General features: G+C 38.4%; 2 protein-coding genes across 3 annotated transcripts in view; both read left to right on the top strand.

Annotated features, from left to right (window-relative positions):
- The window catches only part of mgat4a (alpha-1,3-mannosyl-glycoprotein 4-beta-N-acetylglucosaminyltransferase A), a 30,558-nt gene extending 14,340 nt beyond the window's left edge, over positions 1-16,218 (top strand). For both annotated transcript variants that reach the window (XM_024286493.2, XM_036209625.1), the window contains 13 exons: positions 5,700-5,833; positions 5,917-5,963; positions 6,077-6,190; positions 8,118-8,193; positions 9,845-9,959; positions 10,147-10,277; positions 10,353-10,460; positions 10,556-10,630; positions 10,956-11,074; positions 13,606-13,684; positions 13,928-13,988; positions 14,100-14,212; positions 14,286-16,218. In XM_024286493.2, coding sequence (XP_024142261.1) covers positions 5,700-5,833; positions 5,917-5,963; positions 6,077-6,190; positions 8,118-8,193; positions 9,845-9,959; positions 10,147-10,277; positions 10,353-10,460; positions 10,556-10,630; positions 10,956-11,074; positions 13,606-13,684; positions 13,928-13,988; positions 14,100-14,212; positions 14,286-14,312 — 1,199 coding nt within the window. In that variant the 3' untranslated portion in view covers positions 14,313-16,218. The remainder of the gene's footprint in view (positions 1-5,699; positions 5,834-5,916; positions 5,964-6,076; positions 6,191-8,117; positions 8,194-9,844; positions 9,960-10,146; positions 10,278-10,352; positions 10,461-10,555; positions 10,631-10,955; positions 11,075-13,605; positions 13,685-13,927; positions 13,989-14,099; positions 14,213-14,285) is intronic.
- Positions 16,219-16,365: 147 nt separating this feature from the next.
- LOC112155078 (cytochrome c oxidase assembly factor 5) lies at positions 16,366-18,215 on the top strand. Its single transcript, XM_024286496.2, has 3 exons — positions 16,366-16,600; positions 17,793-17,876; positions 17,986-18,215. The coding sequence occupies exons 1-3, from the start codon at positions 16,499-16,501 to the stop codon at positions 18,025-18,027; spliced, it is 228 nt and encodes a 75-aa protein (XP_024142264.1). The 5' UTR covers positions 16,366-16,498; the 3' UTR covers positions 18,028-18,215.
- Positions 18,216-18,583: the final 368 nt, after the last annotated feature.

The raw sequence follows: 18,583 nt of genomic DNA, 5'->3' as shown, positions 1-18,583 counted from the left end.
CAAAACATGTCCTTGTTGTGATTGATTGTTCTGCAGGGATTATGTTTCCAAAAACAAAGTCCCTTATCAGATATAGAAACCGTTTGCTTCAGGGTCCTACTATTTCTTTTGAGTGTTTCCTTCATAACACCAGCAAAGATTAAAAAAAAAAAATGCCCCCAGATGTTCAGTTCATCTATCTATTCTCATAATAATCTCTCCTCATGCTGGATTACACCACTCCGGTTCAAGGCTCTCATATTCAATACTAATTTCACGTCTTTACCCACCGCACTGGAGTTTACTGATGGTGACCTCTGCTGTATCAAGTTCTCTTTAAGAGGATTATTCATCTGTCTTTAGTAAGTTTGGTGGGCGGGGGCTGGGGGGTACAATTGAACATGGAAAAAAAATTCAAGGGTTGTTGAACAAAACTGGTAATTTCATGTTCTTTTAGAACAGAAGCAACAGGGTGATTTGAATTTTAAAAATCATTGGTGCCTATTTGCAGTGTCCCCTTGTTAATCGTGGGGGTTACGTTCTAACTCGTGATATGTGAAATCTGTAGGATTAAACCTTCCTCACTACACTGTACTATACTTTTTTCAGACAGGTATAAACTTTTTCACATTTTTCTTTCTTGTTTAAATTCTTAAAGTTCAAAACTTCATAGTCAAGTCCTGGGTTATATAATAAAAACAAAGATTTGATTGCAATCTAAGATTTCTTTCTGTCAAACTGCTGGCCTGTGTACAGCTGACAGAAAAGATCAATTGGCAAGATGTAGAATGAGAACGAAGGTCTAATCGCGATCAAAGATTGAAGTAGATTTGGGGAGCTGCACGTATCTGTACAAGAGGCAATGGAGGAAATTGACAAAGGTCTCCAGCCAATCAGGACGCAGAACACAGTGTGCTGTACAAAAAAAGTTTGCTAAAAAATCTGCAAAACCAGACTCTGAAAGATATTTTCACAGTCTCATTCCACTGTATTAGAAGAGATTTGAGGCTTTGCAGCACACACTCAGCTGTCAGCAGAGCTACCTGAACCCAAAGATAAACATCTCAGTTTGGCATTTTCTCACAGACTGGTGTCTTTCAACCTTCATAGAAATACTTCACTTGTTTTTAGAATTTACTGTTGCATGTGTGGGTTATGCTAACGTCTTGCATAGTAAAAGATAAAGGTTGTCTGTAGAAATAAAAGCCCCTTTGTGTTTTCTTTGTTTTATGTTATTACTGTAACCTCGTTGTCAACCTTTTCCATTTTTAACACTTTGTTGTGGTTGTTCTCCTTTCAAACTACCCTGTAGGTAATGTTGCAGACGGTGACTGAAACTAACTATGATCTTTTGTTCTGATGGTTTTCAGCCATAACTGGCTTATCCCCTCCATAAACCAGCCACTGGCAAATTCTAAACGTAATTTCCCTCGTTTTCAGCACTTTTTCTTCTACCTAAGCATGTTTCTTCTTCCCTTGTGTGAAGCTGAACAGGTTCGACATTGAGATATTTATACCCTTAAAAGTTATCTCATCATTTTTTTTAATCAAAGGCTAAACACAATGTGTTTAGATACTGAGAGACATCATATCTTTTCCTAATATTTGCACAGAAACACCTGACCCCAGCTCGTTTGTCTCCCAGCTGACTCTGTAGGAGGGCAACAAAAGCCCATCTGCCCTCAGGTTCCTCCACTGTCATAATAGGAACTTCCACTAGTTTCACAATCAAATGTTATTCCTGGGTGTGATCGTTGTATTGTGTACCCAGGACAAGATTGATGGACTGCATCATTGGAAACTGACTTGATTAGATAATGTCCTCCGCCTCACCCAGATTTGCCCTCCATGAATGACACGGGCTGAAGCTTTCATTCTTTTATTGAATTCAAAGTCTCTGTGTGAAGAACTGTACTGTAGTTGGAGCAGGGTAGATGGATTTAAGAAGGATTTAGTTGATCAGATTGTTGCATTTAATTGCTAAATTACAAAGTAAAATTTCTGGAGAAATTCGTTGTTTTGTTCCTCATGAGTGTTCTGACCCCGATGTTCACTTGTTAAATGCTAACAGATTGTCTTTAGCTTCAGGAAAATGTCACACGTCTATAACAGCGTAACGACTGTCCTCAACCTGAAAAATCCAAACATTTATGCTCCTGGTTGAACACGTCCGACCAAATCCCTGCTTTCTGTTCCAACAGACGTGTGAAGACATGCGGATTGTTATGCCCCCACCCTGCAAAGAAAGGGTGGCAGATGTGTGCAGGTTGATCAAGGGTCACGGGTAGCTTCAAATGCATGCATTATCCCTCTCTGCCTTCCTCCTTTACAGTGTCACTTTGTCTCTTTTCTTTCCTCCCACGTTCCTTTTTTCATCCTCGACCTACTTTCTTGGTGGTGGTGGGTGTCGCTATACAACATGAAGCTTAGAGTGAGAAACACAAAGCAGAAGTGGGACAGATTCTCCACGCTGCTCGGATCTGGAGGATCGCTCCCCGTCTTAGTCCATTGTGCGGTTCATCCAAGCTGGACCTGAACTGTGTTTTGTGCTTTTGTTAGGGCCATGTTTGTTCTCACTTCAGGTCAGTCTGTCCGTTTCCACCCTTTAACCCTGTCAAGCCTCCACTACATTAAACCTGGCCTTTTTCTTTATTACTCTCCCCAAAATGGCTTTTTTTTCTATTGAATCTGCTTTTTGTACTTGCATAGTAGCGTTGCTTTATTTATTTATTTAAAAATACACATCATCTGAATTCTTGCTGTAAAATTTAAACAAGAGGGTCAATAGAAAAATAAAAAATTGAACACCTTAAAATTATTAATCTGTCAAAGTAGTGCTGGCCGATACGGAAAATATCATAAATACATACATCACGATATGGATCATTTTATATCACGATAGTGAGATATATGCCGTTATATACCACAATAAAGTATGTTTTCAGTCCTTTGAGAAGTTTGTCAAAAAAGTGAATTACTTACTTTTTTCCAACTTTATTTTGAAGGGACATTTACCTAAACTATCACAAATGAGAAACATACATTTTAGTACAGCAAAATACATATATCAAATAAAAACAGCTGTGGTGGAGGTACAGTAGCCTTCACTTCTTTTTCAAAATCATACTTATTTTGGTCAAATAAATTCCATATCCAGTTTTTTTAAAGTGCACAACTGTTTCAAGTTTCTGAGAAGAAAAACACATTTTTGCATAAAGGTTGAGCAATAAATAAATAAAGCAAAAAGGTTTTTTAATTGTCGGAAATTTGTAACCTGATGGTGCAACGTTTGCAAACACTTTGAAGTCTTGCACAATGGGGCCAATGAATGGAGCAAAGCCGCTTTTCATGTTGTAAGCCCACGAGTCAGAAGAAGCAAGGTCATGTCGCAAAACCACAAGTTTGCTAAAAGTTTTTTTTTTTTGTATTATAGTCAGAGGGATCGTTCTTTTCTCTGAAAATTCTTCAAATTAAATTTGATCTCTTGATTATTACTCTTCAGTAAAATGTGTTGATAGTTTTTGTCTCCAGATTTTCATCGTCATATTTTTGTGATTATCATATTTTTCATTTGTTTGCCCTGCGATAGACTGGCGACCTGTCCAGGGTGAACCCCGCCTTCGCCCATCAGTAGCCGGGCTAGGCTCTGGCACCCCCGCGACCCCGAAAGGGTAAAGCGGCCAAGACGATGAATGAATATTTGTTTACAGTGTGTAATCTAATTTAATGTTAACCTACATTTCTCTATTACAATTTAGACTAATTAGTTATGGATTCACAGTTTGAACTAAAAGAACACAAACCAGATGCTGGGAACACAGCGTGGAGTTGTATTTTTGGTCATAATGGCATTCTTGTTTGTAAAGTCAGATGATTCTGTCTGGTAAAGCAGCTGACCATAAGCTTTTTGAAAGCCAAGAGTCACTATTTGCCAGACTGTTCTTTTTTTCAGCTCAATAAAGTTTTTTCCCTGTAAATTGAGTTTGTGTGAACAGTGAGAAGCATTCAGGTCTTTTCTGAGTTCTTTGTTATCTTTTTCTGCTCAAAAATATTTCTGCTTGCCTTTTTCTGGATGGAAATATTCAGGTTGTACCGTTTAGTTTTGCTCACTTTTATGATTTTTTAAATATATTTGGAGGTCTTGTATCAATAGAAAATGAACAGAAAAAGCCAAGTATTTTGAGTTTATAGCCTTTTATTTATTTTTACAAGTTTTCCTTATTTTGTAAAAATAAAAGAAAATGTATACAGTTAGCTGCTATTCAAACATTTTTTATTTATTGTGTTGCATTTATATTTAATATCTCATTTTGTGCTTTAGTCATATTGAAAAATGTTGCTTCTATCAAGCGTTTTAAGGTACTTTAATATTCCGAAAGTCATATTAAAGTTTTTTAAATCATTTTGTCTTTATATTTTAATTCTCACATGCATATTAGTAGGAAATGCTGTTTCATAAAGTTCGTTATTAATAAGGAGTATATTTCTTTTATTTTAGACGTTTTTCTTTTTCTGTAATAAAAACAGGGAATTTCCACAGACCTGCCTCCCTCCAGTCACCTTCATTCAGCTCATGCCAAGCGAAGCTGAGACATTTCTAGGACAGGCGAGACATCCCATCTCATTCCTTTCAATGCCGGTTATGTCAGCAGCGTCTGATGTTGCTTCCAAAACCATCTTTCTTTCATAAAGCTGCACTGGCCTTCGCATCTGTCTTCTCTGGCAACAATGGTCGCTCTGTTTACCTGTAGAACAAGCAGCCAGACTTCACTTTAGAAGTTTGAGATTCAGCTGATAGATTGGTAATTGTTTTGTCACTTCTCTGTTTTTGCTCAATTCTTTATCTGATCATTGCAGATTCTTTACTGAGTCTGGGTTTGCTGAGGTTTTATTCCTGAGTTTTTTCCAGCACAGTCACCATGAATATTCATGAAAATTTAGATATAATAATTGTAAAAAGTAGAGCTTGTGCTTAGTTTTATATTTTTTGTGTGCATCTGTGGCTCTTTAAGAGATTGTGAATTAGTGCTTTAGAAATAAACTGAATTGGAGGTATATTACACATTTTCTTTTTGGTAGTTTTTATTATTTGTAAGTTGTGTTGAGGGGAAAGCTTGTGGATGAGACGGTTCACTTTTATCTTTTAACTGGCTGAGCCAGTTGGCTCCACTCCTGCTCCTTCCTCTGCAATGTCTGCCTTATTGAGCTTTCTTAAAAGCCACCACTCTTTCAGAGGCTTCTGCTCAGGACGGAGGAGGTAGATTATTTGCTAATCGAAGTGTCGGTGGCTTGATTCCCAGCCATGGCTGTCTACATGCCGACGTGTCCTTAGTGTGCCCTTGAGCGAGGCATTCGTGACACAAGCGTACATTTCCCTGATCTCACCAGAGTGCAAGTGTGACATGCTTTTAGGCTAAACGGAAAGATGCTTTGTAGCTTAAGAAAGTGCTCTAAATGCAGCTTAGAAGTGATTATTAGGACTTTTAAATGTATTTATTTCATGTCATTGCACTAAAGCTAAACCAGAGATCACAATTTCACATTCAGATTAAAGTTTTGCTGTAAATGTCTGCAGTACAAATGCTTTACAAACTTTCTCCATCTGTCATCCTGATTAGGAATAAAGTTTTCATGCGAATTTAAGGGGTACACAATCTGTAAACTCAGATTATTTAGTTGCAGATGCAAACCCGTTGATGAACCATTTGTGTCGCTCGCAGTGACAATGGTGATGGGGATTCCCACAGTGAAGCGGAAGGTGAAGTCGTACCTGTCGGAGACGCTGCGCTCCCTCATCGATAAGCTGACGCCTGAAGAAAAACTTGATTGTGTCATAATTGTGTTTGTTGGGGAGGTGAGAAGTCAATAAAATCAAAGCTTTTTATTTTCCTAATGAAAAGTAAATCTAATGTGTGTTTTTTGGGGTCAATTTTGCAGACGGACCTGGAATATGTTCACAGTGTGGTTGCTGGTCTGGAGAAAGAGTGAGTAAAATTCTCTTTGTTCAATCTTTAATCGTAAGAATTCAACTCTGTGACAAAGAAAAGGCCCTTTTGGTGCATTTTTTTCCCCTAAAAGATCCACACTTTATGTTTAGGTTTTCTACAGAGCTGAACTCAGGTTTGCTGGAGGTCATCTCGCCTCCTGCATCCTACTATCCTGATCTCACCAACCTCAAGGAGACTTTTGGGGACTCCAAAGAAAGAGTCAGGTAAAAAATGGCAGAGCATGTTTGTCTTATGTGGAGCTATTGTGAAAAATGAACCAAAATCAGTCGTGAAAGTGCAGATAAAAGCTTTAGCGGCCGTGCTTTAGATGAGCTGTGATGAGGATCCCAGAAAATGTGCATGGATGAGTCAGGGGAAAGTGGGAGGAAGATTTAGTGGGCGATTAGTATTCCAAAGGCGTTCGTCAAAGTCAGATCAAGGTCATCAGAAGCTGCACTCTATCTCTTTAGTGCTCACGCTGATCCTGTGTGCTTTTTCTCTCTTTAAAGAGGGCTCCATTAGAGAACTGCCTCCAGAAAACATGTACTCTGACGGCCTTCAGGAGTCTTGTTTGCAGATGTTTGTAAGCACAGATGTTTCTAACCTAAATTACATCAGTCACTATCTTGCTTAGCATGGCTGTCACGTTTTTTGTGCCAAGTCCGTTTTATAATCCTCCCTGTGAAAACCAATGCACTAACCACCTGGCTGTGCTGGAATGAGGGTCCATTTAGTCAGATGTTTTCCAAGAATCTAGGATGTTTGAGAGCCCGCGTTCCTCAGAAATCTGCCGACTCCTCCACGCTCCTTCCTGAACAGCATTCAGACAGACCGCTGCACGACTGGAGTAAAACAATTACTGTGACAGCTGCGGTTTATAAATTATTCAGTTAGCTAGCACAGCTCTGAATGTATACCTGCGAGTACAGATCTGCTTTAGTCATGTAAAGCAGCCTCTCCGACATGGCTTCCACAGGTGACATAACACAGAAGTGTTTATAAACACATGGTGCAGAACATAAAAGCTTAATGGGTTTACTGAAGCAACAGATTTCATGGAAGCAGCAATCAGTCGCATTTCAGTTCCTTTTTCTGAAGTTATGTCTCTTAAAGTGACTTTTTTGTGTACATGCTTATTGCTCAAGCTAAACTGAACCACAGAGGAGGTGATCTTTTGTAGTCATTTGAGTCGCTTTTTGAGTCGACTAGTGCTTCCAGATCTGCAATATGTTGGGCTGAGAGACATTGTGTTGAACTGCTTTTGAACCCTGTTGAACCCTTTTTTATTGAAAGCAAGCTTAAGAGAAACTGTCTATCAAATGTTTCAAACAATTGTTGAGATATCTGATTGGCCAGTTTAGAACTTGAGATTTGAACTACAGAAAAAGGTATAATGAGAGCAATGAGGATTAGTAAGAACATGTTAAATGTTGTCAGAGCAAGAACTGTTATTTTGATAAATAAAATGAGTTAACAGCTGCTTATTTCTCTAAGTTTAAGGGATTTTGGCCTCTTGGGTTCAGTGGGTACTTTCTATTTGGAACATGAGGGAACAGGGGTCACTCGGTCCAGTTCTCTATATACGGTCAATCGATAAAAGTTAGCATTTTTTGCATTACATACAAAAATTCAGAAAACTAAAAAGTTGCTTGTATTTTGCAAAAATGTAGAAACTTGAATCTTCTTGTAAACTGTTGTGTCATCATCCTCATTAAGTCGGCTTATTTTAAAAGGAGGGGCGTCCACGTCATTACTGATGATCATTGGCTAATCAGTGGTCACTATCAAAGGCCACTGATCTTTGTGTACTCCTCAATGATTAGAGTTTAATGAAGTCACACGGAGATGAATGGATTACATACAATCAAATATTCTGATGGACAGTAACCGCCTGATGTACATTGCTCTTCCTGATTGCATTTCCGGTCTGCGTGATCTGGAGTTTGCAGGCTGGTAGAGTTCATCAGTTACCGTTTATTTTCTTCCATTATTGGTTTTTGTGAGTCGATCGTTTCTGTGCACAATTAGCTTTTATCAGGAAAATGTCTATCAGATCTGGCAACTTTCTTCATAAATTTGTTACAGCTTTTTTGACTGATGTTATGTTGAATGTGAAATTGTCTCATGCCTCATTGTTGGTTTGTTTCTTAGATGGCGAACAAAGCAGAACCTGGATTACTCCTTCCTCATGATGTACGCAGTGAGCAAAGGGGTTTATTATGTCCAGGTATGTCCTTAAATTTAGAAAAGATTTTTAAAAAAAAGCGATTTAGGAACAAGTTGATGATTATTAGCCTGGTTGATCATTGGAGCCATTATTCTCCCAAGGCCAGGCATAATAAGTGACTGTAATAATGTACCTGTGGTGATAAACTCCAGTGCTTTTGTAATGATTTATCTGAAGAAAATCAAAAACCTTTTGGAGCTTGTGAGAAAGCAAACCGCCCTAGGGGCTGGAATGAGCAGCCCCCAGGGCAACCACATGAACAGCCTTCAGGTTACCCAGTCTACAGCAGAGATCAACAGTAACTCTGCTTTAAGGTTGAAATTTGCCACAGAATCATTTCTCAAACCTGTTTAGGCTGTTTGAACCTTACACTGAACATGGGAGTAGCTCTCAGTTTATATTCAAATCAGTACATACTGTTTTCTCTGTCAGTGTGCTGTGGGAAATTACTCAATTTCACCTAGTTCGTCTGAAAAACCATTTACCATTGTCAGAATATCAGCCCTGTGTTTATCCAAACAAGACCACGTTTTAAACAGAGTATTTAGGAATATGAATTGTCTTAAAAAAAACTTTGAAATTAGTTATCCAGTCATACAGTTTTGACCCAGATTCAAGCTCAGATGAGGAAAACAAAGACATCTTTTTGTCAGCAAGTGGATGCACCAGAATGGAGCAAAAGAATTTGGCCACAGAGAAAAAATATGGCGCTAGAGGTGAAAAAAACCCGCCTGGAAACCCCCGTTTTAAGTTTTCGTCCTTTTTTCAGTATCTTCTCTCTTTTTTTTGCCAGCTTGAATCAGCGAACAGCTGATTCACAATGAAAAATCAATATTTCTCCAGCTTTTCCTCCAGAGGTACAGGTGTAGTTATACAAATTTGATCACTTGTTAATGCTGACTGCAAAGAAACAAAACGATCAATGTTCTCCGTCCCATTTGAAGCTCATCCTGCACACTAAACTGTTAGACAGTTACAGTTTATTCACATTTAAAAGCTTAGAAATTAATACTCAGAAAGGCAATTTCAAGCTTAATTTTCTTTATTTATGTCTTCCATCATCAAAATAATAATAATACGACAAAATTCGTACTCCAATTTCCTTGCAGTGGGTCTTTAAACATAACACTGAACGTTAGAGCAGTTGAGTAGTCGGACTGTTTTTTCTGTGGAAGTTCAGCAACCTCTGGACTTTGGTGATGTCTCAGTTTGTGTCTTTGAACGCAACTTCATGTCTTACTGCACATTTTTAACATTTCCTAAACTATTGTTGAAAACCAAAAAACTCTTTGATAGAGGAATACGGCGTTCACCAAGCTGCGGCAGTCAGCGGCTGACTTGAAGTGAACGCCGGTTCTTGATTTGAAGTAGCAGCCATTTTTGGTTGAGTTTGTGTGTTTGTTTTTCATGCTGATGCCTCATTTGTGGATGTGGCTTCTGCTGCTTCTCTCACAGAGATGGAGGAGGTACTGTGTGTGGCCTAGAGTCAGCTTCATCTCTAGTTTCAGTTCATCTGCTTAGAGAGATGCCCCATGTTAAAACATAGGAGTCTTCCACCCTCCTTTAGCGACCCTAAAAACACGCAGAAATCTCAGGAAGAAGCTCCTTCTATTATTCAAACTCGTATGTTGAGCTCTTTTTTATCTTTCAGCTGGAGGACGACATTGTGGCCAAGCCCAACTACTTTGCAACCATGAAGAACTTTGCCCTGCAGCTCTCCTCAGAAGACTGGATGATTCTGGAGTTCTCTCAGCTGGGCTTCATTGGTAATGGACACACACACATCGGAGCATTTAGCAGGACTCTGTCCAACAAGGAGAGGCAGTGTAGTCGTGATGCAGATGACTGTCCTTCTATTGTTTGGCTTTCATCCAGAAAGAAGAAAAACTGCTTAAAGTGCTTCTGTGTGTGATTGATGCCCGTTTATAAATGTGTTGTCTTTATTCCTTACAGGAAAAATGTTCCAGGCTCCGGATCTTAACCTCATAGTGGAGTTTATTTTTATGTTTTATAAAGAGAAGCCCATCGACTGGCTGCTGGATCACATTCTCTGGGTAAAAGTCTGTAACCCTGAGAAAGATGCAGTAAGTCCTGATGTTACTATACAAAAAGCTCTGCTGGTGGGAAGAAAGGCTCCTGATTATTCCCTTTTCTCACAGAAACATTGTGAGCGGCAGAAATCCAGCCTTCGCGTGCGCTTCAGACCCTCGCTGTTCCAGCACGTGGGACTCCATTCTTCCCTGGCGGGAAAGATTCAGAAGCTCACAGTGAGTCTCACACTCTCGCAGTCGTTGACGTTCGAAGGCATTTAAGCAGCTTCCTGTGTGAAAACTGCGGTTTCCTCTCTGTCTGCCTCTCACAGGATAAGGACTTCCTCAAACCGCTGCTTCACAAGATGCACGTTAACCCCCCAGCTGAGGTCTCCACTTCAATGAAGGTACAGAGAACCTGGAGGCATCACAACAGAGCACACGCTGTAGGAAGAAACCTCTTTGGATTTCAGATGGCACTTCCAGCAGCAGATCTATGTTTTACTAAACGCGATGGTGCTTGGGCTACTTAAAATATATATATATATATATATATATATATTCTTGTGGTTTTTTTCCCCTTTTATGTATTCGACAAAAAGATTTACAATTTCCTTGAAGCTCTTTTAAAACTTTCTAGGACAAATTTCATATTATTAAAAATGCTTTAAATGTGTTTAAACACAATTTGTCACATATAGGAAAAAGCATAATGTGTCTTTCACATTACAGGTGTATCAGGGTCACACGCTGGAGAAGACCTATTTGGGAGAAGATTTCTTCTGGGCCATTACTCCCACTAAAGGAGATTATGTACTTTTCAAATTTGACCGAGCTGTCAACATAGACAGGTGAGTGTTGGGGGGGGTTCTAGATTTATACATTGTTTGTAAAATACAAAATATTTAAAATACTGGTAAGACAGTCTCTAATGCACATGTTAAAAGAGTCTAAATTCAAATATTCTTGGAAAATAATTAAGGAAATAAACAGATTATGTAGTAAAAAGATAAAAGAAAAAAATATTTTGATGGTAATAATATCAGATTAAATATTTTTTTAGTGTTATATGTGTATTCAACTAAAACTTCTCAAGCCAGCCAGATTCTAAAGACTCACTTTGATCATCTTTTGAGTTATGTTAGGTGCTCACAGTTGTCTTTTGATTATGATTATGCAATTTTTAGGCAAACTCAAAAAATCTTTCGTTTTGTAGGACATAGATATTTCTCTTAGTTGTGGGCGGGACCTCTGGCAACCCCTCCCTGTGCTGGGAGCTTGGAGCAGGGAGCTTATGACCTGCCCACGGTAGTGCTGGGCGATACAGAACAAACCCTACATCATCATGCTATAGATTACTATATTTCACAATAACAATATATATATATATATATATATATATATATATATATATATATATATATTGCAATATTTCACAGTAAAGTATATTTTCAGTTATTCTCTCAAAAAAATTGACAAAAATTTCCTTATTTACTTTTGTTTGATTTTATTTTTTCAAGTACCATATAACTGAAAAGTTAGAAATGATAAACAGTTTCAAGTTTCTCTGTAGGAAAACATATTTTTGCACAAACGTTCAGCAATAAAAGTAAACATAAAAACAATAGAAGAGAAATAGCATGGTAGACACTTTTCCATCGCCCACACGATATGTATCATCATATCGCCCAGGACTAACCCAGTATTTTCTGTCACAAATATGCTCTTTTTCAAATGACAGGGTTTTTCTTCTGATTCACAACAATTTAAATGAAGAAATACTCAGATTTAACCTTCATTTTCTTTTTATATATGTCCTCCATCATCACAAAAATTCTACAAGAATGTGTTAAAAACACCAAAGATACAGTTTGAATCGGTCTTCAAGAACATTAACAGGACAGTATGCAGTTGTTTTCTCCTCACACCTCAGACAAAAAGACAGTCTGCTCCAGTATCTGGTCTCATTGTGTTTTCTAAGATGTAAGGAAAAGGTTACAGATGTGCTGCATGAATATGAGGGTGGAGGCTGGATGATGCTTAATCCCTCTCAGCCCCAATTTTATTTGTGGCAATAAAATGCCCCTCCAGCTGGAGCTGTGTAGTAATTTCCACTAACTGAGAGAGCTCTGTGACCTGTGCACAGAAGAGTAAATGTGGAAGTTATTTATAGTACATTGACCACATGGCTGAGTTTATCTAGTGTGAGGATAGACAGCTCTGCTGACAAGTTTCAGGAATGTGTGACAGCTTCTGCACCTGACGTAATGGCTGGAACAGTTTCAGAGAGGACGCAAACATCTCCCCGTCTTCTTTTTGTCTTCCTGTTCATTTATTCCGCTGCAGTTTTAATGAGTGTTCCTGTACGCTCCGTCTCTGTGGTGATCAGTGACACCTAATGAGACTGTTCTAAATTGAACTTCCGAAGGCCAGCATCCTTTTCCTCTGGAGATGGGAAATCACTGAATTATAAAGGGAGGTTAAAGGTCACACAGACGGAGCACTCCAACCTAGATCTATGATGTGGGTTTATTGCATTTTAGACAAATGCTACTGGTCACTGCAAAATATAATATGCCTACATATTTTACTTTGGTATGACATCACTTACACACCTTGTCCTATTGACCCTTGACACTATAAAAGCCAAAATGCTTCCAAACGGTCCCTTTAAGTGAAGTCGGGTCAGTCGCATAACGAGATCTGGAAGGTCAGCCGTGCCTGTGTGTTCTTCAAAAAGTGAAAAGTGAAAAATGCTTCATATTTAGTTCCACTTGTTACTTTTACTTTTAATCATATATACATTTTTCGATTATTTAACATTCATAAAATGACTCAGAATCGTTAATGGATGGTAATTGATGCACTGAAAAATCACATTTGTTCCCCACCACTAGACCTGTGGCCAGGCCAAGTGAATAGGACACCTGATTCTGATCATTTGGATGGATGAGCCAAAACTTTTATAACATAGTGTATGTTGGGAACAAGTCTTTTAGAGTAGATTCAATGAACACCAAGCAGATCTTTGAAACTTTGTCTTGAGAGCGTTTAGTGATTGACTGGTTGGAAAAACAAACCTGAGAAATTTATCACAGAAAGATTTTTTTGTTCTCTCAGAGGTGAATTTCTAATGAAGTCCTGCTGCTCTGCATAAACTATGTTCTAGAAAACTGCAGTTTTTTAGATTTTGGCTAAAAACTGCATCATCATAATAAAAAGAACACTGGGAATGCTTTCACAATAAATCTGAAGATGATCAGAGTGGGGCTTAAAATAAAAGGTTTTTCATGCTTCAGAGTTGACTTGCTCATAAAAAAAGAAACAAAATTGAATATTTATCTGGCAATAAAAATCTATCTCTTCTTGATTTGAATGGTAGGTTCCTGTTTCGCAGCGGTAACCAGGAGCACCCGGGGGATAAAATCGAGAACACCACTGTGGAAATACTGCCTGTCTCGGTAGTGACACACACACACATGCGCGCTATCATTGGATGGTGAAAATGATTCTGATTACATTACATAGAGTTGGTGCTCTTTTGCACGTGGAGTATTGATTATTGACAGAATGCTAGCTGTGCTGCAACTGATACGCTGTGACTGCATTCACACATTTCAGTTGTAAGAGCACTCGCTGACATGCATCAGGAATAGTTTGAATGTTGTAAATCCTCCTCACAGATTTTTGTCTTTTTCTTTAAGGAAAATGGACTGCTGACCAAAGACAAGTACAAGCGAACTGAAGATCGCTTCTACCGGATCGGTGAGAACATCTGTTCAATTTTATGTTGAAATACAAATTGTTAAAGTTTTTCTTTGTTTTACATGTGATTTCTGTGTCATAAAACTCGTTTTTGTGCATGTTTTAACACAGGTCACTTTGAGAAAGGTGTGGCAGAAGGAGTTGTGGACCCGTCCTTCAATCCTGTTTTGGCGCTTCGCCTCTCGGTTCAGAAAGACTCTGCTGTCTGGGCGATCCTCAGTGAGGTGAGTCTTCTCTCCTACAAAACACCACTTTGACCACACTTTGTAATCCTAAGCACTTTGCTTCCTGCTGCAGATCCACATTAAAAGGATAGCTGGCTGACATCTCTGGAGCAGGATTATGAATCATGGTCCCTGGAGAACCAGAACCACCACACTGCTCGTGCTGAACCTCTGGCACCTAGCAACCAGCAGTGAAGTCATCGGAGAAAGCGCCACCTCTCTGTCTCGTTATTCCATTTCTGCCTTCCTGTCTTTATCCGCCCTGTGCTCTTCATCTATTTGTCAGAATGTGAATACTACTGTCTGCAGAGCAGTGACGACATCTGTTCTCAGCTCTGACTCTCAAGGTGACGTTGTTGTTCAGCAGCTTTGAAAACAATCACAAAATTCATGGACCGGGAGCTCGACGCCTCACGTCTTCACGTCCAGTCAGCTGGCCAATGATGTAGATGCTGCCAAACCCCCCATTGTTTTTCAATGCTGCCACACGTGGGCGAGCTGAGGTATTGCACTGTCCCTAACGCCTCAGCAGAGCCTGGGATGTTTCAAGAATGTCGTTGTCTCCAACGCTCAGCTGTTCTCTCTTCCCGTAGATGCTGGAGCTTTAACTCGACTCCAGCCCAAACAGAAATGTTTCACTCACTCTCATCAGATGCTGTTCTTGTCCTGAAACAAAAACTCACTATAAGCTCGTCGTTTCAGAATCCTGCCTGCAGCCAGTCGGTGACATTTGGACCACAGTGCAGTAACGATATCATATCTGACTCGCCTACTTTCTGACAGGCTGTTTATCACCTCAGTGTCCGTTTCTAGGAAAACAACCAAACATGACTTTGGTAACATTTTCCTGAAGGAATATATTGTTTTTATTGCTATAATATTACAGTTATGACTGGCAATCTACGAAGGTGACTTAATTTATTTGAAATAAATCTTGAATTTGTACAAAAAGTAAAATATATTTTTATTCTACCAACAGATGTTCATGGTAGATTAAACGACTGTGTTATTGTGTGCTTTTTTAAAAAAATCTAAATTGCAGTTGTACATTTTATTTTCACTGTAACAGCTACTAAGACGGTTTATTTTATGTTTAAAACGAAATGATAGGACAGTTGTGAATCTCTTCTGTCAACTTTATTGGTGTAAATTTAGAAATATGTGCCTTATAGCTTGAAATCGCCCCATCATAATCAGTACAATCAGCCTCCCTGAACTCTTTTGCCTACAAAATTGATTGCTGGATGTACAAATATTTGGAAAATCACTGACAGTGTATGATTGGATGTGGAGGACAACAATTGTAATGCTGAATGAAATTAGTAAACAAAGGAGTCTAACCAGTTTACTGACTAAAACAGCAATATTTGCACAGCTTCTTCACCCTTCATTTAGTCTTTTTTGTACCTCATAGTTCATATTTGTTGAGTTCTGTTTATCAGATTCATCTTAAAACCTATTGTCAGTTATGTTTTTTTTTTTTAAACTACTACTGATCTTAGAACCTGCTACTGGCTGTGTGTGTTTTTGTGTTGCTTCAGAATAGTTTACAAAAGCAGCAAGCTTGAGATATTTTGTGCATTTCTTCCATGTTTTGAGTGGAGAAATTGTTAGTAATCCTTCAATGATTTTACTTGTAAGTAGTTTTAAGGGAAAGTAAAATACTTACAGTCAACCAAGTCTATTTCTGAGCAGTTTTAGCTGAAGGGAAAAAGTGGTGATTTATTTTGTAAACCTTTTATTTTGAAAGGAGACCCCAGTGCTGCAAACAAGACAGACTGTTCTCCTTTTCCTGCATCCATAAGTGAACAACGTGAAAGCATGCAGAAGCATGACATGTTCATAAATGTTTATGTGAGACAGGAAATATAATGACGTTCTGCCAGCAGCCCCTTCAGCTTCCATCAGTCCATGTGCCTTCACCGTGTACATGCATCTGCCTGATTGTTTTGGCATCATTTTTCATTGAAATGTTCACAATAAATGAGAAAAGTTGCTAAAAAAAACAAGTCATGATCTTTTGTGTTGTGATTCCGTTCTAACAACATTTTCTCATTTCATCTACATTTTTTAAAGCTTTAATTTTCGTTAAATTTGAGCTTATGTGTATAAACTACAAGTGCTCCCAGAATGCGTTTGCATTTCCGGTTTCCAATAATTCTATTTCCTGTCATGGCGGCCAACAACCTTTCATAACAAGATAGAAAACAACGCACTGAAACTTTATTTTCTTGCACTTGAGTTATCCTATGACGCCAAATCGATGTTAATTAAAGTTTTGGGAAAATGCCGAAATATTACGAGGACAAAGAAGAAGACGACAGAGCATGCGCCGGCGTCAGAGAGGACTTTAAAGCCTGTCTCCTTCAGCACGACTGTGTTGTCAAGGTAAGCCTGATCTATTTTCACCCAGAAAACTATTATTAAACTATTATTTCTTGGAAAGACAAACTCAACCGAAATTGTGCAATTATTAGCGTCATGTACATTTTTATCAGCGGCACATACGATTCTGATTAGGCGCACGCGACCTTTGCTTCCCGTTGTCGTTTTTGCTACGTTCAGAAAATGACTTTAATCTGGAGAAATGTCAATTATTACCCAAATGAGTTTAAGCATTACATTGTATTTTCATTGCTCTTTCTCATTTTTCTTGTCAGAACTGGGTTAGTTTATTGTATATAAGTACTGAGTTGGACATAGTAAAACACGTCATATTAAGACAACATATTAAACATTTACTTGTGTTACAATAAAACACGATAATAAATGTGAATTTCCAGCCTATATGTTGGAAAATATCAACTCGGTGAAATTACTGATGAATCAATATTGGTAATTTGCCATGTAAACATCTTCTAGTTTTACAAATGTTTTCATTTCTCTCTACCTGTTGGTTTTAGACTATAAGTCGAATATATTTAAATAGTACTTAGACTTTAAATTTATTTTTTTATCCAGTTTTTAGTTACTCTAACTTGAGTAATTCCTTTGGGCGACTGGAATTTACTTTTACTTCAGAATTTAAAATTTTATGATGGTGTAAATGCCAACATTTAACATTTATGTCCTCGATGTGGAAAACAAATAGTGATTTGATAGTAAACGTTTACCTATTTTAGTGTTTTCAAAGGCCTCTGGAGGAGCACAGTCAATCTACTTTAAAGAGTTCCTCTAGATGTTTTATTTAACATTTATTTTAAGAACGTTTTTGCAACTGTTGAGAAAAGTAGTCCGTGTTTTATTTTGAAAGGCTCAGTGAATAAAAAATAGCTTTTATAGTCTGTAAAGTCCTTTATGGAGAAACATATAAAACTAATAATACATTTCAGCTCATCTTAACTTTTCATTATACACACATTTTTCTTAATACTTAAAATCCAAATGTAAAATCATAGCAGACAACCATTAAAAGATCCTTCTTTGTCATGAATTAGCTTCCTCTCGATCCAAATCTTAACCCTAATGAATATTTGGAATGTAATAATTAAGAATATATTATTTGCAGTTTGTTCTAAAGATAATCTGGAATGTTGTGACGCTGCACAAATTTACTGAAACTTTTGTTTGAATGTGCCAGGAAGGGAAGAAACCAAGCGAGTGTCTGAAGGAAGGCCACTGCAAAGCGCTGCAGACGTCGTTCTTTGAGTGTAAGAGGTCGATGGTGAGTGAGCAGGAGTTTACATCTCGAGGTCTTTGGATTTTACCTCGTTCCAGCCTGAAGCAGCTAAACGCCACGGCTAACGCTGACAGAGTTTGTCTCCTCCCTGCAGCTGGACACGAGGTCACGATTCAGAGGGAGGAAAGGCTACTGAGGAGACCACATGCTGCCGGTCGCCGTTTGTGTTCATGCTAGGGAATTGTACGACTTCAGTTTGAGAGAACCGCTAACTTCTCAGAAATACAAACTCAAGACGGCTGTAATGAACATCTTCATTCCTTCTAAAATGCATTTGTTGTTATGAGTGTGTTGTGATGAAAATATGATTAAAGTCAAAAATATTGTGGTGTTCATGAGTTTTCATAAAAATGCTTAGGGTTAATATTTACTATCAGAGCTGGGGATTTTCTCTCAAAAAATATTATTTACTGATTATGACAGGAAGCGACTCTCTTGTGGTTTCCTGTTTAGATAATAAAGCTCAGTCTTTAGTGCATCCACAAAAACCTCCAGCTCCTCATGGTCATGCACACTGCAGCTCACTTGTCTGTAAATTAGGTAAAGTAGCAGCAGACTCCTAAAAACCAGATCATGTTTATCAATAGATTTAGAATTTCCAAATTTAGAGAACAGCTGCTGTCAGATCTTTAAACTCCTGTAGAGCAGTGGTCCCCAACCTTTTTGGGGCTGTGGACCGGTCAGCCAGTGTG

This window comes from Oryzias melastigma, linkage group LG21 (genome assembly GCF_002922805.2).
Source record: "Oryzias melastigma strain HK-1 linkage group LG21, ASM292280v2, whole genome shotgun sequence".
NCBI classification, from domain to species: Eukaryota; Metazoa; Chordata; class Actinopteri; order Beloniformes; family Adrianichthyidae; genus Oryzias; species Oryzias melastigma.
Note: the sequence above shows the minus strand (reverse complement) of the source record. Positions and strands in the feature narration are given on the sequence as shown.

Bases quoted from the DNA above. Each gene is read 5' to 3' on its own strand.
- LOC112155078 (XM_024286496.2), top strand. From the start codon at position 16,499: ATGCCGAAATATTACGAGGACAAAGAAGAAGACGACAGAGCATGCGCC. The intron at 16,601-17,792 runs GTAAGCCTGATC...TGAATGTGCCAG, and splicing joins AGCACGACTGTGTTGTCAAG to GAAGGGAAGAAACCAAGCGA. The intron at 17,877-17,985 runs GTGAGTGAGCAG...TCCTCCCTGCAG, and splicing joins TTGAGTGTAAGAGGTCGATG to CTGGACACGAGGTCACGATT.